General features: G+C 42.4%; 2 protein-coding genes and 1 pseudogene across 2 annotated transcripts; 1 reads left to right on the top strand and 2 right to left on the bottom strand.

Annotated features, from left to right (window-relative positions):
- Positions 1-2,849: 2,849 nt before the first annotated feature.
- Positions 2,850-4,383, bottom strand: LOC132667277 (cancer-related nucleoside-triphosphatase pseudogene; annotated as a pseudogene).
- Positions 4,384-7,143: 2,760 nt separating this feature from the next.
- Positions 7,144-9,389, bottom strand: LOC132667282 (uncharacterized). Its single transcript, XM_078447090.1, has 3 exons — positions 9,138-9,389; positions 8,739-8,918; positions 7,144-7,767 (listed from the first exon to the last, which is right to left on the bottom strand). Exons 1-3 carry the CDS (start codon positions 9,313-9,315, stop codon positions 7,610-7,612), a joined length of 516 nt encoding a protein of 171 aa, XP_078303216.1. The 5' UTR covers positions 9,316-9,389; the 3' UTR covers positions 7,144-7,609.
- Positions 9,390-14,633: 5,244 nt separating this feature from the next.
- On the top strand, positions 14,634-18,064 carry KHDC1L (KH domain containing 1 like). The gene is given in 5 exon segments (XM_060617199.3): positions 14,634-14,663; positions 17,021-17,156; positions 17,273-17,399; positions 17,725-17,825; positions 18,039-18,064. Coding segments are annotated over 5 exon segments (420 nt in total).
- Positions 18,065-23,131: the final 5,067 nt, after the last annotated feature.

Genomic DNA, 23,131 nt, shown 5'->3' with positions numbered 1-23,131 from the left:
TTTCATTACCTTTAAACAACTAGACAGGAATATAATTAAGATAAGATTGCATTCCATCTTGTGGCTAACTTTGGGATCAGGTCTGGGAACTAGGAATTGACCAAATTTGGAAATGTCCTAATTCTTTAAAAAATAATAATAGAGTAATAATAGGAAGCAATTGTAATAAGCACACAAATGGGCATGGAGCCCAAACTATTAGGGTCAATGTACAGCCTTTGTCAGGGCTTGTGGATTCTTGCTAAGACTTTAAAAGAAGATGTATAACAAGTAACCAGTTGTCTTTCTATGGCAAAATGAACCTGTGGAAATTTACAGAGTGGGATATTTACAATGCAGCTGCAGTTCCTTCATAGGCAGTCTTTGATAGGAAGGTTTCCAGTGGTGGAGGAGGCTGATATCCCAAGACAAAGGGCAGCAAAGAGCAGACCTAAAGTCTGATATCTAAGCCTGGCAGAAGAGGCTGCTGCCATCGGGCAGCGATTCCAGAGCTCTAGAGAGGGATCCTTGAGTGGATGGAGGTGGGGTGGGGGGGAAAGTTGTGGATCCCTCCTTGTACTGCAGTAAGAAGGTACTATCAGAAAGAATGAAAACAAATGAGGTAAACATTCAACTCTAAAAATGAGAAAAAATAATAATCTTAAGGAAACAAAGCAAAAAAAAAAAAAAAAAGGTTAAGGCAGAAACCAAAGGAGTATGAAACACAAACAAAATAGGAATAACAAAACCAAAAGCTGGTTTATAATTTTTTTTTTAACTTTTATTTATTTTTGAGACAGAGAGAGACAGAGCATGAACAGGGGAGGGTCAGAGAGAGGGAGACACAGAATCTGAAACAGGCTCCAGGCTCTGAGCTGTCAGCACAGAGCCCGACACGGGGCTCGAACTCACGGACCTCGAGATCATGACCTGAGCCGAAGTTGGCCGCTTAACTGACTGAGCCACCCAGGTGCCCCCAAAAGCTGGTTTTTAAAAAAGATAGTAAGGTGTGAATCCATACTGATGCAAATAAATGATTGAATAAATAAATGAGGAAGAATAGACAAATGTATGCAGAATTCCAAATAGTTTATATAGATACTATGCCCTTGAGGAAGTCGAGCCTAACTTCTTGCTCTGTTTTTTTTTTTTAATGTTTATTTGTTTTGAGAGAGAGGGAAAGAGAGAGAGAGAGAGAGACTGAGCAGGGGAGGGGCAGAGAGAGAGGGAGACAGTGCTGTCAGTGCAGATCCTGATGTGGGGCTTGAACCCACAACCATGAGATCATAACCTGAGCCGAAATCAAGAGTTGGACAGTCAACTGACTGAGCCACCAGGGGCCCCTCCTTTGTCTTTAGCTGTGAACTGCACATGGTGACTTCTTTACAAAGGTACAGTAGGGGAAGTGGTGTGTGTGTGATTTTCTGGTGGAGAAGCCTGTCAAAGACTACCTCAGCTAGATGATCAAGGTCAATGTCAAAAGTGAAGTCATTTCATAGTATGTACTTTTGATATAATGTGATGAAGTGGGAGGCTACCTCTGTGGTCTTCCTCCAAACCCATGAACTCCAATCTAATTTTGAGAAAAAAAATCAGACAAATTACAATAAAGGGGCATCTAATAAGATAGCTGACCAGTACTCCTCAAAATTGTCAAGGTAATTAAAGCAAGGAAAGTATGAAAAGCTTTAACAGCCAAGAGGAGCCTAAGGTGAGATGATAACTAAATGTAATGTGGGATCCTGGAACAGATAAAGGACACTAGGTAAAAACTAAGGTGATCAGAATGAGGTATGGACTTCAGTTAATAATAGTATATCAATATTGGTTCATCAATTGTGTTAAAAAATAAAAAGCGTATTAAAATTTTAATAGTTATTTAAGTAAAAATCGATTCGAATAAGGCAGTATCCAATCTAGCAGATAAAAAGGAGCTCTAAGGAGCTGTACAAAATGAAAGACTTTTATAGGCAAAAGGGAAGAGGAACAAGGAAGTTATACTAGGCAAAAAAACAAGTTGGTTATTACAAAGTTAAGCCTTTAGGGGATGACAGGTGTCTATCATTATTTAACTAGTGCTGACCAGGTGATTCCTGACTAATTGATTTAAGACTCCATTTCTGGGAGAGCTAAAACTGTAATTAAATTTAGTTTCAGTTTGATGGGTTTGGTGATGTGGTGCTTAGCATAAGCTACTCCATTTTGGGCCTGTTGTCTTGTTTTCAACAATTACAATAAAATGTATCATATTAATATAAGATGTAAATAGGGGAAACTGGGTGTGGGGTAAATGGGTATTCTTTGTATTATTTTCAAGATTTTTCTGTAAATCTAAAACTATTCTAAAAAATTAAGTTTATTTAAAAAAATTAGTAGGAAGAATTCTTGCAAGCCTTACCAAGAAACAAAGAAGATACTGATAAAATCTAGTATGAAGAGGGGTAAATATTGACAAGCACCACAGGTATTAAAAAAAATTAGACCACCTTTCCAGGAAGCATGGGGCTCTGCGCTACCCCATGGCTGCTGTGACCCTCAACAAGGGACACAGTGACTGAAACATGAAGCTAGCTGAGGACAGCTACCACTGCCTTGGGGGCCTCACCAAACACATCAAGTACTTGGGACACGATCTGAGAGGTGTGCAGCTTTGCCACATACAATTGGCTCACCATGGAGCTAAGGGGAAGCAGGAACAGAGGTTCAAGAAAAAGGTGGAGACACTCATCTGCCAAGAGGAAGAGAGGGGAGCTGAGTACTGTCCTGGCTGCCATGAGGAAAGCGGCTGCCAAGGACTGAGTCCTGAGTCCTTTCCCACCTCTGTGCATAATAAAGCCTTTTCAGGAGAAAAACAATTAGATGAGGTAGAAATCTTTTTTTTCTTTTTTTTATAAGTTTGTTGATTTTGAGAGCGAGAGAGCGTGAGGGGGTGAGGGAATGCGTGGCACAGAGAGAGGGAGAGAGAGAATCCAAAGCAGGCTCTGCACTCTCAGTGCAGAGTCCCATGTGGGCTCCAACCTGTGAAATTCAAGATCATGACCTGAGCCGAAACCAAGAGTTGGAGGCTTAACTGAGTCACCCAGGTGACCCTAGACCAGGCAGAAATCTTAATTAGTAATGGCAGCCAGACCCTGTAAGAACTTTAAAGGGCTGAGAGAGAATAATAGTCAACTGAAGACTGTTTATCTAGCAAAACTCTCCTTTTAAGAACACAGGTGGAATGAAGGTCTTTTCTGGGAGGAAAATAAGAGTTTACCCTCATGAATGGAATATTTATTTATTTACAACCACCACATTTATTTTTATTAAGCAACAAGCAAACAAATAAACAATGAAATGGGTGGGGAGGACCTAAACCAGCTTTTTTTCTGAACTATTTTTAAAAACCAACTAACTGGTATCCCTTTAAGCTGCAGCTGCACCTGGAGGTATTTAATTTTCATGACATGCAATACGAATTAGGTGGGGACCACTCTTCTCCTCCTTCCCCAGAACACATTTATAAACTTCAATGGCGGTGAGTTCCATCTAATACTCTGAAAGCCATTTCTCATTTCATAACTTACCAAAATCATATGCACAACTGCAAGAGGAAATAAACAAACCCCTCAGCATAAATAAGCCACAGTAGAGTGTTAATCTTGGAGCGTCAATCGAGTATTAAGGCCAAGTGATCTTTTCAACATTTTATGGAGGACAGCTGTCAGGCTTTCTCTGGAAAAGCCCACAAGGCTTCCTAAGCACCAACGCCTACATCTTTGACTGGCGGGGCACTGATGAGGTTACGCGTGAACCCGCACATCTCTTCAAGTGCACAAGGCAGGGCCGCAAACCGTCTTCACTTCCTGCCACTCTGCACACACGTCACAGTATCTGGTGAAAGGTGGTTTCTGTTTTCCTTGGTGACGCTGAACACCCGAACATCGTACCTGTTTCTTAGCTGTTCCACGAAGGCCAGCGGCTTTCCTTTAGTTGTGGGATTGTGCCCAGAACTACACACTCCGGGGGTGGACAACGTCTGATGAACAGCCTGGACGAAAGGCTGACTGAGCAGCTCCACTTTCCCAGTCTCATCCATGACACACACCCTCTGCCCTGGGCCTCTGCTGGGACCCGCGTTCTCAAGACCGGAAGTGGCGACTGCTCCGAGGGAGTCCGATACACCACGTACTGCCGAGCTCGGCACTGGCGTTTTCCAGGCAGAGGCTCTGACCCAATTCTAGACCAAACTTCCTGCGTGCAGGATGATGTGACAACGTTGAATCCTATTTCCTCCCTGTCTGACTTTTGCGTAAATCCATTGACAGGCACACCAGAGGATTTTAAAATCTTACTGGCTTTCTGGACCAACGCTGTTTTTCCAACTCCTGGGGACCCCGTGAGGAATACGTGCCGGGCCATACCTAGGTGGGTCGGGGTCAGGGCCGTGGGCAGGGTCCCCGAATGGAACTTTTAAAGGACATACTTTAGGAAAAAGAAAAATGTCCCCAAGCTGGAGGTTCCAGGGAGAATGGCAGACATATCTAATTTTACATTTAAAGCCACATTAGAGTCCAGTAAAGAGATGAAAAAAAAAAAAAAAAAAAAGACATTAAACCTGAGAAATAGGCTGTCAGCACAGAGCCTGATGCGGGGCTTGAACTCCCAAACTGTGAGATCATGACCTGAGCTGAAGTCGGATGCTCAACTGACTGAGCCACTTAGGCGCCTCATCTTCCTCCCGTTTGACGCTTGAGACCCCTACCCCTTTCTCCTTAGCTCAAGATGGCATATAAGCTTCCACTGCCTGTCTTTGGGTTTCATGTCTTTGGGGATTTCATACATATGAAATTCGTTTTTCTCCTGTTAATCTGTCTTATGTCACTTTAGTGACTAGAAAGAAACTAGAAGGTAAGGGAAAAGTTTTTGGTCCTTACAGTCCCTCACTCTTAGTCATGACCTAAGTGGTAAGTTAATGTACAAATTTAAAGATAATTGTAATTCATAAATAAGAAACATAAATGGATATGTTTAATCTGTAATTATTGTAGGAGGATAAATATCTGGGTATTATTTCTTCGATTAAGTATAGATAATGGCTATCAAATATAAGTATGCACATTTTCTCTATAGAGAGAAGGGTGGATTTAGTAAACTGTGACTAGGCCAAAGGAATGTGAAAAAGTTGTAAGTATACCAAGAATAGGAAGAATGAGCAACAATGATGATCACATGCAAAAGAACAAAACAGAGAGATGGTCCAATGGTGCCTCACAATACTAATGGATTAAATGTTCTAAGAAAACAGCTACCATATAAATGCGATAGAGAAGTTGTGAACTATTCATAGACCAGGTTGGGGCACTTGGGTGGCTCAGTCAGTTGACCATCCGACTCTTCGTTTCAACTCAGGTCATGATCTCACAGTTCATGGGTTCAAGCCCTGAACTGGGCTCTGCAATACCAGTGTAGAGCCTGCTTGGGATTCTCTTTCTCCCTCTCTCCATCCCTCCCCTTCTTTCACTTGTTCTCTCTCAAAATAAACAAAAGTTAAAAAAAAATAGACCAGGTCAATACATGACAAAGACAACAGAATGACAAAAACACTTATCAAGCAAAGCCTGTATCATTTAAGGAGAGAAACAAGAAACCTGAAGTCCCAAGGCTATAGCAGGTGAATATGGACTATAAAAAGGGGCCCAGGCAGCTCTGGCAGGAAGCTGCTTTCTCTGCATCTCTCAGGTACTCCCAGGAGTGAGGTAGAGGAGGGTGAGGGGGGAGGGGAAGTGAGGGGAGTCTGAGAGAGAGGGTGGGCTTGCACCTGTAAATGGAACCCTACCACTCCTAGAGTCAGTGGGGTCAGAACCCTGAGGTCACTGACGAAGACCACATGGCAGAGCAGAAAGAACACCCCCTGTGGCAGGGGGCCAGTCTTTGAGATCCACAGATGTCTGAGGTTCCAAAGCACCTGAATGCTGCCCTAGTCTACCTCAAATTTGAATTCCTAAGAGTGTATATGATTATGACCAAGCTGAAAGATATGTAAGTTTATAAACAAACTTTCCACATTTCTGCCTGGGAAGGTCTTCAAGGCCTTACTCTTGCAAATTGTAGCCCATTGCTGAGGCCCTGAGGTAAAGCCAGGCCTCTCTCTCCTAGGGTCTTGTGACATGACCTAGAGCCAGAGGAGCTTTCCTGGAACCTCCAATTTACTCACCCTGTGCCTTTGGGCTAGTGGCTGACCCTGGCTACTTCCTACAGGGCTGCCTGGGTGGGCCCTAAGTACCTACTGCAAGAGACATTTTTAAACCCAGCCAGAAGCTTCCTCAATTCTGTAGGCTGAATCTGGAGTACCATGTTACCACTAAGGGAAATGGGGAAAAACAATAATTTTTCCTGATTACATTATTATGAAACTTAACGACTTTTGATGTTGTATAGCATATACAGGGATTCATACATGGTCAAATGGTCACATTGTACACCTGGTTTTTATTAACACCACTATTTGCATTAACTAGGGCTGACTGGTTAGTAAATGAAGACAATCACTGTAACTAAGTTAATAATCCAGTATTTAACTATTTGCCTAGGGCCTCAGGGGTAAAAGAAAACTGAATCATCCCTATAATGCCATAAGGAGTTTATAGTGTAGTGTGAAAATATATCAACATGAAAAGTGATAAATAAGCAGGACAACCCATTATTTGATGTTCTCACCCTGCTCTTTCCACATCTGTAAAATGGGTATAATCATATCTATTTTCATAGGATTATTATGAAGATCCAGTCAAACAATGTATATAAAGCACTAAACAGAACCTGACCTACACCAAATGCTCCATAAATGGTATTCTTGGGATCTGATCCAGAGGTAATTGGTCAGTGAACCCAGGATATGCAAATTCAGGCTAAGATGGAATCCTTTTCCTTTTATTTATGATAATACTGAGAAAGTAAAGTAACTAATAAAATGATTTAATCCAGGAAACCTATCCTATTTGGAATTACAGGAATAATGAACACTTATAGATGCTTTTGTTCTAGTCATAATAAATTCTGTAGTAATGTGTTTTGCTTTTCAAGCTATTAAAAAAGACATGACAAAGGAAAATAGGCTTCTTTTTCACTAAAAGCCAAGAAGAATGGAATAAGTTTGTCATCAATGTTTCAACACTTAAGAACTGATTTCTAAATCTTGTTTAATATCAATGAAACATTTTATTTTTTAAATTAGCATCAATGAAAGAATAAACAGTAATGTTCTTCCCAATCTACAAAAGTGCCCTGGAACATTAAAGATTCTAGCCACACTCACCTAATACAAAACACTATGGAAAGTTAGAATCAGCCATTTGTAATTCTTACTTTTCCCATCTTGGAGCAAGCAAACCAAGATTGCTTTCTTTGACAATACTAATGTATATCTATGTATGTATCTATAAATGTTTTTTTAAAGTTTTTTTTTTTTTTTTTAATTACAACATGTTTGAACCTTTAAACAAGCATCTACGCAGGAGAAAGGTGGGTAGAGCACTGACACTAGTTTCCCCTTTGTCACAGGAGCAAAGGCAGAGTTAGACTGTGCCTCTGAGGGTAAGTCTCCTGACTCAGACCACTCTCCCCTGCACTAAGGTCCTGATCACAAAGATCACACTGTTTTGGTAACAGGTTCCTGGACAGTCTCCGAACCTATTTCCAGTGACTGCATGGCTTCATCCAGGCTGGTCATCACTGCAGTGGAGAGGGAAGCACTGGAATGAACATCCTCTCTTTTAACAGACTTCTTAAGGCTGAGCATCATTATGCCTGTAAGAAAAGCATGGAATTGAGCAAGTATACTGTCCAGGAGAACACAAAGGAAACAGGGAAAGTGACTCCACAGAAAACACTGCTGAGTCTACCTTATTGGTCACCTTAGAGCAGGCCACCTATGTTAGAATCACCCAGAACACCCAACAAAATAATGACAGCTCATATTTATCAAGTATTTTCTATGTATTCTAAGTGCTTTGTTGTATTCATTCATTTCAATCCTTGGGAAATACCTATATGTAGGTTACAACAACTAGACCCATTTTATAGGTAAGGAGACTGAGAACAAAGAGGTTTTGGTTTGCCAATATGCCGAACTCCTAAGTGGGGTCTCCTAGGTGGGGTTGGGGGAAGTGGTGGTGAACAACCCGCATTTTTTTTTTTTTTTTAAACGTTTATTTATTTTTGAGACAGAGAGAGACAGAGCATGAACAGGGGAGGGGCAGAGAGAGAGGGAGTCACAGAATCTGAAACAGGCTCCAGGCTCTGAGCTGTCAGCACAGGGCCCGACGCGGGGCTCGAACTCACGGACCGTGAGATCATGACCTGAGCTGAAGTCGGACGCTTAACCGACTGAGCCGCCCAGGCGCCCCATCAACCCGCATTTCTACAGTGCTCTTGGGTTCATTTGAAGTCTGAGAATCCCTGAGTACAGGACTTCTCAGGCTCCAGTTTTATCTCAGCAAGTGGGGTCCAGATGGATTCCTCCCCAACTTCTGAAAAGACAGGTGGGAAGGGACTAGGGTAGGAGTTCCTTATGGTTCTTCCTTCCGTGGGTTTGCCAGCTGTCTCCCACAGTGCCGTATTCTAGGGTTTCTGTGATTCCCCTAGAAACCTAGGAATCCTAGCGTCCCAGGATGTGAAAGGAGTCCCAGGCTTGTGGGAGGGGAGTGGCAGAAGTGAAAGTTCCCGTGGCACAGCCCAGGTCCGCGGCACCCCGTGCCTCGGCACAGGATGCTCCTCACCTCCATACAGTTTCCTTTCTGGCTTCGCGGCCAAAATGCGAAGCAGGCTTTTGGCACGCTTCCGGTATCGGCGCTTCCCCATGATAAAGATTTCAACTTTGCCCTCGGAGTCGGGCTCTCCCATCCGGAGCAGGACTTTGAACTCCTGTTCGAACCTTGGGAGGAGGGTTCTACTTGGACCTGTGGAGAATGGAGGGTTCCCAAGGGATTAGCGGGGGGGGGGGGGGGGGGGGGGGGGTGGTGGAGGGGGGGCCCACACCAGGAGTTTGCGGGGGAGGGGTGGGGGGGGGGAAGGTCACTGGGATACACTAGCCACTGCCTTAGGTCTGCGGTGGGTGGTTCAATGTGGTTACCGGAGACCAAGGTGGGGCCCTGTGGTAAAGATTTGCGTGTACTCACCGAAAATCTTTTCTAGCCGACGTGCTTCCACGTGAAGCACTGATGGTTTCAGAAAGTGCTTAAACCTGCACCAGTCCCGTCGAGTGTGCAAAAGGAGCCAGTTCGCGTAATGGGAACACTTACTGCTGGCTCCTTGGCTGTGCGATCTATACTGGGTCGTCATCAGGTACGGCGCCATTGCTCGTGCCTGGGCCGCTATCCGCAGGAAGAGAAAAATCCCATGTGGCCGGGAGGCGGGACGAGACTGCTCGCAGTCTGTCTACAGCCCGGTTGGTCCCTTCGAAGGCTCCGCCCACTCCAGGAGCGCTTGCCCATTGGCTCCCTCAAATCCGGGTAGGGCAACAGAGTCCCAGCAGTGCCTAGCGCCAACCTGTGGTCAGGAGGTTTGATGTCGTTGTGGCTGAGCATGGAGGAAGCAGGATTCCAACAGTGGCCATCTATGAGTTCCATTGTTTTCCTGATAATTAATGTTACCAAAACTGTGGGAGTATGAAAAGCACGTTGCTCACCAACATTAGGTATAGTTCAGAGAGATTCATGTTCCCCAGCACTGGATGCACCTGTATGAGGATTACCTCTGTAGTATCAAACAGCTAATATGACAAATTGTGGTCTTTTTAAGTAATTTATAACAACCTGTGAGGAAGATACAGTTATTATTTCCACTTTTACAGGTTAGGAAGTGGAAGTGGTGAGACTAGGACAGAAGTGCATATATTATATCGTGACCATAGATTCCCAAACACAGAATTTAGACTACTTTATCCTTCATCAGGTTGCCAATTCTTGCGGAAGGGGCAACTTAAAAATCATGGTTCTGAATGAACATGGCCCATCTCCCTCCCAGGTACTTTAAGAGAATTATATGTCTTATTCAGAAGCTATTTACTTGGTTGGATTTTTTTTTTTTAAGTTTATTTATTTTGAGAGAGAGACTGAGCAGGGGAGGGGCAGAGAGAGAGAGAGAGGGAGAGGGAGAATCCCAAGCAGACTCCACACCATCAGCATGGAGCCTGATGTGAGGCTTGAATCCATGAACTGTGAGATCCTGACCTGAGCTGAAACCAAGAGTCAGGCCTTTAACCGACTGAGCCACCTAGGCAACCCTTTTTTTTTTTTCCTTAAGCAATACAAATATTGAATTATGTTAGACACCTGAAACTAATATGCTAATTATATCTCAATAAAAAATGACATTTCCAGATGCTTTTTAAGGTTATCTGCTAGAGTATAAGGTCCTTCAATTGCAGGAACCACCTGTGGGTTCCAGTGTTCTGCAAAGTGCCCTTATAGGATGGAATCAGTAACTATCTATTGAATAGCAAACAGTATCAAATTGTACAGATAAATAAATGCAACTTTTATTTTCTATAATACCTCAAAAAATCTGGGGGAAAACCCCATGATAGATAAAAACCAGTAGAGACGAAACATTGCCAATAACAGTAAGTCCAAGTAGGGATCATATCCAGTTTCTGTGTATTCCTCCCCTCCCACTTCATATTGTGTTGGCTTCATTTTCATGCTGGTAGCAAGATGCTTATAGCTCTTTCCCAAATCATATGTAGTCCCTACCACTAGAAGAAGAGGAGGGACAAAATCATTTTTATGTCTCTTTTCAGAAATGAGAAAACCTATTCTGGAAGCTTCTTAGGCTTTACCTCATTTAAAAACTGAGACATATGCCATTTCCTACTCAGGTCACCAGCAAGGGAAATGAGATTATCAAGATTAATCCAATAACCTGGTATTGAATTGATATTAGGAGCTACTCACATCATCACTACAAGATTCTTTTTCTATATTTTCAAGTCATCTGGGAGTTGAAAATGTTGTTCTATTGTCAGCCAGAGATTGGCAGAGTGATAGAGATGCTGAATAAGAAATGGACTTCCCTGAGGGCCCCTGGGTAGCTCAATCAGTTGGGAGTCAGATTCTTGATTTAGGCTCAGGTCATGATCTCACAGCTTATGAGAGAGAGCTCCAGCTGCACTGACAGTGTGGAACCTGCTTGGAATTCTCTCTCTCCCTCTGTCTCTGCCCCTCCCCCACTTGCACGTGGATTCTCTCTCTCTCTCTCTCTCTCTCTCAAAAACTAGTACATAAACATTAAAAAAAAATCAAATTCAATGTAGAAAAATTGTTTTTGAAAAAAACATCAATTTTTTCATGTAAAATTACAAATATTATCTGCTGACAGCACAGAGCCCCAGGTGAGCCTCGATCTTTCTGACGGTGAGATCTTGACCTGAGTGGAAATCAAGAGTTGGATGTCTAACCGACTGAGTCACCCAGGCACTCCAAATCTGATTTTTAAAAATTCTCATCACAAAAGTGAAACAGTAGCTTTATTTCACCAAAGGGTTGATGTTTCAGAAAGTGAATATCAACGTGCGTAGAAAGTGAACTAGAAGGTTAACTTTGTCGGAGTAGAAACTGAAGCCTCCTGATAATACTGGCATCACTTACAAATGTTTTGAAATTTTTTTGCCCCCCAACACAAAGGCCATACCAGGGAACCACAGGAAAGCAATGATCTATTTTTTTTAATGTTTATTTATTTTGAAAGAGAGCAATGGAGGGAAGCAGAGAGAGAGAAAGAGGGAGAGAGATAGAATCCCAAGTGGGCTTTGTGCTGACAGCTGGATTTTGGGCTTGAGCCCACAAACTGGGAGATCATGACCTGACCCAAAAAAAGCTTTTTTTTTTTTTTTTTTTTTTTTTTTGGAGCTACTTGCTTAAAATCATTAAGTCATAAAATCTTGCTTGCTTTATCTTCAAAGTGCACCTTAAATCCATGTTTCCTATTGTTGAAGTAACTTCTTTTTCTTAAAAATTTCCCCCAAATCCAAAATAATCAAACTTCTAAGATACCTTTTTTTTTTTTCTCTTTTAGTTTATAAAGGAAAAAATAGAATATTCAGGTTTGCTTCACATTCTAAAATTTTGAGTAACTCAAACATTATGAATTTTTTTTGGTTGCCAAATTAGAATATAAAAAACTGACAAATCAAAATAAAAGTTGAGTTTTTTTGGGCTAATTTTAATAAAATCGTTATGTACTTCTAAAGTGAAAAACAAACCAACCCTTGTTCATTATACAGATTGACAATAACTATCAACACATTGATTTTAAAAAAGAAAATTCTGCAGATTGGTGACTCTTTTAGAGTTCCTGGACCCAATTCCAATGTGTGTGTGTGTGTGTGTGTGTGTGTGTGTGTGTGTATCAGGTGGGTTCCCCCACATACAACACAATTCTTGGATACCAGCAGGGTGTCCAATAAACTCAATTCTGACATTGTCTACTGGGAAATAGCATCAGATTCCACAGGTTAAGGATTCAGTCCCACAAGACTGGTCCCCATCCCTATCCCCTTCAGATGCAGGTAGCAAGCACAGGCTGTTACCTGTGCTTCTGACAGCCCAGCTAAAGATTGGAGGTTCCTAAGACATCCTCCTTAGGTTTGATTAATTTGCTAGAGTTGCTCACAGAACTCAGGGAAACACTTAAATTTATCAGTTTATTAAAGGATAAGATAAAGAATACAAATCAACAGCAAGATGAAAGGATACATAGGATGAAGTTCTTAACCAAGGAGCTTCTGTTCTCATGGAACATGAGGCCTGGTTCAGCAGCATGTGGGAGCTTTCTGGTTCCCCAGGCATGGAAGCTTTCAGGGGGAAAAAAAAGACTAAAAAAGCTGTCCACTTGGGTTTTAATGAAGGCTTCATTGTATAGTCATAATTGGCTAAGTCACTGACCATTGGCTGATTCAACCTCTAGCCCCAATTCCCTCCACCAGAGACTGGGGGTGGAGGGGGTAGGACTGAAAGTTCACACTCTTCAATCACATGGTTGGTCTTCCTGGAAACCAGTGGCCTCCCTTGGATGGGGTCCAAAAGTCACCTTCATTAATAACAAGACACCCATTTCCCCTTTATGGTTCTGAAGCATTTTCTGGAACTGTGGATGAAGACTAAATATATCTGAGATATATATATTTTGTCATCTGTATATTTGGTCAACTGAAGGAAGCTAACTTCAAAGTGTAATGACCCAGAATTCCAAGGAAATACCTTAGCTTATCACTATGCCAAGCAAGCATTGACCAAAGAAATTGCCCCCGGTGATGGTGTATGTACTGGCTATTGTTTACTTACAGGATAGATTGAGGATACTCCTGATGGATAGCCAAGGCTCTGAGGGTAAATTGCTTGATTGTTATTCTGGACCTAAGGAAATCTAACTGATTTCTTTGGTGATGTGGGGTGCACATTTCACTGTTGTTGTACTAAAGAGCAGCTCCAAAATGTCCTTTATGAAAAGGCCATGCCAGGGAACTTCAGGAAAGTAATAATCCAATAATTTATAACTGTAAGCATATAATTCTAAGTATTACAAAGGATTCATTTTTTTGTGCCCAAATTTATCATCAGTAAGTATAAGCAATATTCCCCAAATATCCTACCTAACTAGCTTCTGCATGCTTGGAAACTTGGAGATTTAGTTTTTTGAAAGAGACTAAACTTCCAAAAATTATGGGAAAAATTATCTCTGGCCTCAGTTGAAAGAATTTCATTGAGAAACCTTAAAGGATTCTTACATATCCTCCAGGAATAACTGATCTTTGGAAGAAGACTACCAAACCAAGAACTTCATATAAAGCCAATGATGTGAAGTAGAGAGCTTCAACCCAAGGCAATAAAACAAGATAAATTTTTTGGTATCTCTGCCCTCCTTTTTTTATTTTGCTATACTTATCATTGTACTTTGGTGCCCCCTAGAGGTGAAGAGAAATTTTTCATAATTCTTTCTCATAGTTACATTTCTAATCTTAATCCTTTGTAATATTTCTCTTCCACTTGAGGAGAGGCAAACCTCTTTCTGTGTGTGTGTGTGTGTGTGTGTGTGTGTGTGTGTGTGTCCAGGCTATAGATATTGTTCTAAATGTAATTGATTAATGGATTTGTCATCCTACACCAGATTTGACTAACCAAAATTTAATAGCTGTTCTTTTCAACACTTCAAAAAAATAGATTTTCTTCTGCGAGTCCCTTCTGGAATTTGAATCTTCCTGACAGTATTAATCTTAGATTTCAGCTCTATCAATATTGAACATTGAACCCAATACTTAGCCTGACTCATGAAACAAGATTATAGAATAAAAACAAATATTAAGGTTATCCTTGCAGTATTGGTCTGTTGTCTTCAGTGACTCCCCAGCCTCCACTTGAGGAATCTTTACATTTTAAGGGACTAATGATTGTCCTGCTCCCATTGTGATCAATGATACTTGTGCTTCCTATTCAATTTGTGCAACAGTAAGTTACTACGTTTTATGTGGACATCAGGCGTTCACCTGATTATTACACAAACCTATTTTGTGTAATAGTATGGAGTAACTTTTAGAGAGTTTGCAATATTTAAAGCATCTACTCCTACAGGAACTGTTTCTCTAAGAATGATACTGAGAGACCTGAAACAAGGGAAGCATGGACTATTCAGAAGAGCTCCCAGGAGATGTAATTGACTCCCACTGCAATTTCAATAGTAGGAATAATACAACAAGAAAAGCTGGTACAAAATTTGTCTTTGAACCTAAGAGAAGTCATAAATGACACTACCTCTGCTCTGGAGGTCCAATAAACTAGATTAAATTAAAGTTTCATGGTGGTTATGGATGATTAAATGGCCTTTGGTTTCTTCTTGGCTAGCTAAGACCTTTGCTTTATAGAAAACACTGCTTGTAGCACCTCCCTAAAACACTATTGGTTAGGTAGAGCAGTTAGTAGTTGTTAGAATAAAGACTATCTGGCTCTCTAGAACACATTAGGGTGGATTTGGGGATCTGATTTCATGGTCTGGGTTTGAAATCTAGGCTCTTTCCTTTGCAACCTGTTAATAGGACTAATAATCACTTTGTTTCCAGTAATTACCTGTATTTTAGTTGACCCATGTATCCTGTCCAGTCTTTTTTTTTTTTTTTTTAGTTTACTTATTTATTTTGAAACAGAGAGAGAGAGTGCACAAGTGTGCACATGCATGCACGTGCAGAAGCGGGGGAGGAGCAGAGAGAGGGAGAGGAGGGAGAGAGAAACCCAAGCAGTCTCCACACTGTCAGTGGGCTTGAACCCATGAACTCACATGAGATCATGATCTAAGCCAAAATCAAGATGCTTAACCAACTGAGCCACCCAGGTGTCCCTATCCACAGGTGTCCCTATTAAATGCTACTGTGAAGTCATTATGTTCTTAAATAATTCAGCATCTCACCTTGTAATAAAAGACTCATGCGAAACTAACTGCAGTACAAATGCAGACAGTGTTCTCCAAATAGCCTTGTGATCAATGGATTCTGGTGATAGTGTGGATCTAAACCATGCAGATGAATGTCCTGAGGGCTGGCCAATGTCCTTTGGTCAAAAGGGGAGATGGAAAAGTAAAAAAACAAAAAACCACCAAAAAAAAAAAACACCCTAAGAACTTGCAGCTGGAAGGTAAACTCTAATGTTCCCTACTAAACATAAACGACTCTTGCAGAATACTTTAACCAGTCAAGACCACTCAGCGATTGTGATGCAGCAAGATGTAGAAAGGCCATTTACTACAAACTACGTGTACAACGAGACAGAGACAATGACACTCTTCAATCAAGACCACATTAACCTACCTCCTACATAAAAATCATCAGGATAATCACCAGATTGCCCTATTTTTACAAAACTGGCCTCTGCTTCTCTAAACAGCCCTCAGAATCACCCAGTCAAATCCTATAATAGGCTCTCCACAACTCTTCTGTATAAAGAGGCTCTGTATTTCTGGACTGTTGCTTCTTTCTTGAAGCAGCACACCAAATAAGCTCAGGTTTGACCACACATGTGTAATCATTGGTTGGCTGGTAGTAACTGCTATGGTCTGAATGCTTGCATGCCTCACCAGATTCACATATTGAATTCCTAACCCCCAAGGTGATGGTATTAGGAGGTGAGGCCTTTGGGAAAGTTCCTCCTCATTAACGTGATTCATGTCCTTATAAAAGAGGCCCCAGAAAGCTTGAGTGCCCCTTCAGACATGCAGCCATGTAAGGACACAGTGAAAAGAAGGCTTTCTACGAACCAGGAATATCTTACCGGATATCAAATCTGCCAGTGCCATGATCTTGGCCTTTCCAGCCTCCAGAACTGTGAGAAATAAGTACTTGTTTAAAAATTTCTTTTAATGTTTATTATTTTTGAGAGAGAGAGACAAAGAGCAAGTAGGGAAGGGGCAGAGACAGACACAGAATTGGAAGCAGGCTCCAGGCTCTGAGCTGTCAGCACAGAGCCCTACATGGGGTTCCAACTCACAGACCGTGAGATCATGACCTGAGCTGTAGTTGGCTGCCCAACCAACTGAGCCACCCAGGCGTCGCGGTACTTGTTGTTTATAAACCACCTCAGTCTATAATATTTTGCAGTGTGAGCAAACTAAAACAGTGCCTGTCCAAATCTAGGGAGGCCATTTTGGAATCTTCCTGTTCTAGTGTGTTCCATCCCTCAATCCCTGCCCTCACTCATGCCCAGTAGATATGCTCCAAAATTTCTTTGAAATTAGAATGAAGATAATTTTGTATTCTTGGACATCAGAGAGGCAAGCAGGGAGGAGATAATACAATTTGGCATGAAAGGATTAAGCTCCGATTAGACAGTTACTTGGGATGGATTTTATTGAAAGGAGTTGTAGGCATGGGCTGCCCTTCCCCTAAGGCTGTCCAAGATGTGGGGTTGTTCAGGTGCCAATATTTAGCACAGGTCCTGGGCCTATCCTGACTTCTTCCAGGTTCTTTTTTGACAGGTCATTTTAGCTTGCCCCTATTCCAAACCAGGTATGAGCAATTCAGGGCAAGGATACGAGGGCTTGCAGCAGGAAGCCATGGTTGACAGTATCTCCTGAGAACTTTTCCCTTCCATTGGTATTTGACATGGAAGAGAACCAGGAGGAGTGCATCTTTGTTGGGTGGCTCTTGTCTATGCCATGCCCCCTCCCCGGTTTCCAACCTTCCCCTACTCTGCCACAATCTGTCCCAGAGCACACACCCCTAGAGGTGGAGGTTCACACGTCCCTCCTCTGGTTGCAGGCCACCTAGACATAGACCTTCACTGAATTGAGGTGCACAGCTACACCCTCATTTAGCTGGAAGGTTGGTTCATAGCCACATGCCAGACCCACGTCACCATAGTTGGACTGCCTGTGGCAAGGCAGTGGCTATGTGATATGATGTGGAGCATGGGGAGCTGGGACTCTGACTGGCAGGCTCAAGGTCAATGTCCTTGGCTGAATTGTAGAGCTGTGCGGCATCTTGGTTTCTTCAGGAATCGCTTGGGTGGCCGGAAATCCAGGCACTCCAGTGAGTCCTTAACGATAGTGCCCTGGAGCCACAGCCATTTTGGTGGTCTTCAGTCTGGAATTGCAGCAAGGTAGCAGGGAGGTGTGTGGATAGGCACAGCCAGGAAGGCCCAGGTTGGGGTAACACTGCTTAATGTCTCCTTGGGGGTCCTGGCCTGCCCTGGGTCTTAGTTGTGAGCCCTGCTTCTGTCTCCACAGACCTTCAGATGCTGCAGTTCGGCTGGACCTAGGCCCTGACCAAGGACGACCTGGCCATCTCCCCCAGAGTGCCAGGGCCAGGGCCCAGTCTGCCTACGAGGGTGGGTGGGACTGTCTCTCTCTCAGGCTTTCCTAGGCTTCCCCTACCAATGGGTTGGTTGTCCTAGATTCCATTAGATTTCACTCTGTTAGTAATAAAGGACTGATCTCCCCTTGGCATTTAGGAGGTGAGGGAAAGTTTTGGCTTTGGTGAGAAATGGCATTGATAGAAATTTGAATTTATGACCTAATCTTGTTCCTCTTGGACCTTCTAGGCATATGTCTGAGACACGTCTCCTAAATGGAAGAAAGTGTTCTTCCACTTCCAATAAAGTAAGTGACTCCATGTACAAAGTCTCTGATGTGCTGTCTTTTTCCTTTGGATAAGCTTATCTGACCCAGGAGGGGCTTTGGGCGGGTCCAGCACTGAGGTCTTCAGAACCATGATGTGCCACCTGTGCTCACTCCCAGAGATGCAGCCCAGTACTGGAGAAGGAAACGGAAAAGAGCTCTCCCACAAACTGCTTCTCTCACACGTGAAGCCTGGTCAGGCTCTTCTAGGTTGAATGAAGACAGGGGCTTCCAGAAAAGAAGGGACCCTGGGGCTCCTGGGTGGCTCAGTCGGTTCAGCGTCTGACTTTGGCTCAGGTCATGATCTCACGGATTGTGGATTTGAGCCGGCATTGGGCTCTGGGCTGACAGGTTGCTTAGAACCTGGAGCCTGCTTCAGATTCTGTGTCTCTTGCTCTCTCAGCCCCTCCCCCTCTCATGCTCTGTCTCTCAAAAATAAATGTTAAAAAAAAAAATAAGAAAAGAAGGGACCCTCCCCAACATTCCCCTGGACTTTAAAAGGTAAACTAATGAGGGGTGTCTGGGTGGCTCCATCGGTTGAGTGTCCAACCTTGGCTCAGGTCATGATCTCACGGTTTGACAGCTTGGAGCCTGGAGCCTGCTTCAGATACTGTGTCTCCCTCTTACTCTGCCCTTTCCCCACTCGCGATCTGTCTCCCTCTCTCTCTCAAGTATAAATAAACGTTTTAAAAAAATGGTAGGCTCATGTGAGAAGAAATGAAGAGATTGTGTGTGTGTGTGGTGGTGGAGGGTCTAAATGGAGACAGAAACTGGTCCTACTTCAAGTGCCTGCTGAAGTAGGCAGCCAGGCAGCCTGGAGAACCTTAGGTACCCAGGCATTGTCCTTGATTGCTAAATGTTCGGGGGTGGTGATGGGGTGTTCCAGGAGCAAAAGATCCTGAAGTCCTTTAAGCTATGAATAAATTGACAATAAGCATTCCTAAATCTCCTTTCTAGAACTTTCCTGAATGGCAAATCCACAGCTGGATCTCTCTAGTCAAGATTATGACAAGCTAAACATGTCCTCACTTTGAACTTCTCCTCCTCCAGCAGCCTGGATCTCACAATGAGGCTATTGCAGGTGAGGAAAGATGGTGCCTTGGACTACATACAGTGCAGTGGTGGAAGTGCTAGGAAGTGGTTGAATTTGGAGTCTATTTTAAACCCCTCAAGATTTGTTAATTTCATAGTTTTTGGCCAGTTGTAAACACAAGTAAGAATAGGTTCATAGTAGAAAAACAGTCTGGCTGGAAAGAAAGCCAATCATACTATTTTCAAAGGGAACATTATGCTTACTTTCTAATTGATAATTGAAATATTAATGGCTCACAAAGTAGAAGGAAAGCTTTTATTAAAAAAGACAATTTCAGGGTGCCTGGGCGGCTCAGTCAGTTGAGTGTCTGTCTCTTGATTTCAGCTCACGTCATGATCTTGTGGTTTGTGGGATGGAGCCCCACATCAGGCTCCTCACTGACAGCACAGAGCCTGCTTGGGATTCTCTCACTCCTTCTCTCTCTGCCCCTTCCCTGCATGTGCTGTCTCTTTCTCTCTCAAAATAAACAAACAAAAAAAGACAATTGCAAAAAGACTATTTTCTCCCTCAATTAAGTTTCACACTAGGAATTATCAAATTAACATTCTGTCTTCTTGGGACTGTAATTCTGATCTCTAAATCCAGTTCACCAAAGACTTCTGTATGGGCACACTCACATATTAATCATGTAGAAGTGGGGTGCCTGGTGGCTCAGTCAGTTAAGCACCGACTTCAGCTTAGGTCATGATCTCATGTTTTGTGAGTTGGAGCCCCACATCTGGCTCTCTGCTGTCATCACAGGGCCTGCTTTGGATCCTCTGTCTCCCTCACTCCCTGCCCCTCCCTCTGCGTTCTCTCTCTCAAAAACAAACAAACAAAAAAACAAACAAACAAACAAAATGTAGAAGTTAGTATCTCAGGGGTGCCTGGGTGGCTCAGTTGGTTGAGCGTCCAACTTTGGCTCAGGTCATGATCTCATGGTTTGTGGGTTCAAGCCATGTGTTGGGCTCTGTGCTGACAGCTCAGAGCCTGGAGCCTGCTTCAGATTCTGTGATTCCCTCTCTCTGCCCCTCCACTGCTCATGTTCTGTCTGTCTCTCTCTCAAAAATAAATATTAAAAAAAAAAAAAAAAAGTAGTATCTCAAACTCTGGAGTGAGACTACAAGTATTTAAACCGAGGTCTACCACTGAAAAGCTTTATGATCTTCAGCAAGTTAGTAATCTCTCAGTGCACTAGTTTTCTCATCTAATAGTAACTACCTATAAATATATAGTATGACAAAAAATATATATATTTATTATATTTTATATTGTATATAATATATATTTTGCCTAAATTTTTTCTTCCAATAGAACTATGATTTTGTGGGTCCCTTCTCCCTAGTTCCAAAAGGGGAGTTGTGATTGGCTCAAGCCAATCAGGGCAGATACTTGGTGACTGTTACCAGCCTCAAGAATTAACTCAGGAAACAACAGATGTTGGTGAGGATGCAGAGAAAGGGGAACACTTTTGCACTGTTGGTAGGAAAGCAAACTGGTGCAGCCACTCTGATAAACAGTATGGAGCTTCCCCCCAAAATTAAAAATAGAACTACTCTATGACCCAGCAATTATACTATTAGGTATTTATCCCAAGGATACAAAAATGCTGATTCAAAAGGGCACATGCACCCCAATGTTTATAGCAGCCCTATCAAAAATAGCCAAATTATGGAAAGAGCCCAAATGTCCATTGACTGATGAATGGGTAAAGAAAATGTGGTGTATATACACAATGGAATATTACTCAGCCATCAAAAAGAATGAAATCTTGCTATATGCAACAACATGGATGGAACTAGAGTGTATTATGCTGAGTGAAATAAGCCAGTTAGAGAAAGACAAATATCATATGATGTCACTTGTATGTGGAATTTAAGAAACAAAACGGATAAACATAGGGGAAGGGAAGAAAAAATAAGATTAAAAAAAAGAGAGGGAAGCAAACTATAGAGACTCTTAACTACAGAGAACAAACTGAGGGTTGCTGGTGAGAGGATGGGCTACATGGGTGATGGGCAGTAAGGAGGGCACTTGTTGAGATGAGCGCTGGGTGTTATATGTAAGTGATGAATTGCTAAATTCTACTCTGGAAACCAATACTACACTATATGTTAACTAACTTGGATTTAAATAAAACAAAGCAAAGCACAAAAAAGGGAATGAACATGTGACCTGTTTTAGGTTGATCAAGTGTCAGGAAAGGATTTGTATTCCATGGTGAGTGGCAGGCTCCCCACCTCCTCCCTTTTCCTGTTGGCTGTGATTAAGGGTGTGTGTGGCAGCAGTTGCCTCTGGCAGCCATCTTGTGGACAAGAGAAGAATCATCAATACTATCCTGACAAGGAAGACAGTAGAGATAAAAACGTTGAACCTGGAACCTTGAAGATGTAATTGGGCAAACTGTATTATGCCATCCTACCTCTGGACTTCAACTGTGTTAGATAATAAAATGTTCTTATATATATTTTTAAAGTTTAAAAAAAAGGTTTTTATTTATTTATTTTTGAGAGAGAGAGAACGTGTACAAGCAGGGGAGGATGCAGAGAGAGAGGAGGACAGAGGATCTGAAGCAGGCTCTGCATGCACAGCAGAGAGCCTGATGTGGGGCTCGAACTCACGAACCGTGAGATCATGACCTGAGCTGAAGGCAGATACTCAACCAACTGAGCCACCCAGCCACCCCAAAAATGTTCTTATATTTAAGGTTGTTTCATCCAGAGTGTTCCTGGATATATTACCTGTGGTAATGTGGTAAGGATTACATGGCTTCACACTGTCAGCACAGTGCCCAACATGGGACTTGAACCCACGAATGTGAGAGCATGACCTAAGCCGAAATCAAGAGTCAGAGCTTAACCAACTGAGCCACCCAGGCGTCTCTGGTGTGATGTCTTCATGGCTCACATGAGAATGAGTGGCAGTAAGGGGATGCATGAATACTTCGTTACTTGGGGTCACAGGGATGCGCAGGGACTGGCAATCCAGGAAGGAAGTCACACTAATGTAGGTGAAGGAAGAAGAAGCAAATAATGGAGAGATGAACATCGCTAAAAATAAGAAAAAATGCATGTGGTTGAAAAAGTAGGTGTAGATGTTGTGGCAGGATATGAGAATGCTAGGATCGTGATGTCTCTCCTAGAGCACACCAGACTTAAAATTATGATAGACATGAAGTGAATCATGGGCAAAGAGAAGTAAGTCATACCAGTGTACCTCTGGATTTTCTATTTATTTGAACAAAAACATTTTGCCATTTACCAGTTTTGTGGTGTTGTAATTTCCATGGCAGTGCATAAATCTATAGTTTACACACAATACATCTGATAAATTTCTGCTTCGAAATGTATAATTTGCAATTAGGTGGGCTAGAAAGTGAAGCCTTGTTGTAATTAAAATTAAATTGTTTTTAAAAACAATTTTTACTTGCATCACATTTTTGAAGCAGTGAAAGCCACACTAATAAAAGTTTCGAAGGTCTGGGAACCTATTTTTTTTTTTATGTTTATTTATTTATTTATTTTGAGAGAGAGAGAGAGAGAGAGAGGGAGGGAGAGAGCAGGAGAGGGGCAAAGAGAGAGGCAGAGAGAGACAGGATCCCAAGCAGGTTCGGCACTACCAGTGCAGAGCCCAGTGTGGGGCTCAAACTCACAAACCGTGATATCATGACCTGAGCAGAAATCAGGAGTTGGATCCTTCACTGAATGAGCCATGCAGGTGTCCCTGGGAACCTGTTTTTATCTATGGTTAAGATACAGTATTTGTCGGAAGTATAATTTTGCTTTTAAGTGGTGGGGGTGAAAGGTAGTGCTAAACAAGTTCAAACGTGTTTGGAAGTGATTTACACTTTTAAGTTGGTCAAGCAGGCATGTTCCGTACACAGTTTTATTTTCACTCATCTCTAGAAGGTGGTAGAATAGGCATAGACGTGTTTGGTCTCATTAG

The sequence above is a fragment of the Panthera onca genome, chromosome B2 (assembly GCF_046562875.1).
Source record: "Panthera onca isolate mPanOnc1 chromosome B2, mPanOnc1 haplotype 2, whole genome shotgun sequence".
In the NCBI taxonomy this organism is placed as follows: Eukaryota; Metazoa; Chordata; class Mammalia; order Carnivora; family Felidae; genus Panthera; species Panthera onca.
This window is presented reverse-complemented; position numbering and strand designations above follow the sequence as displayed.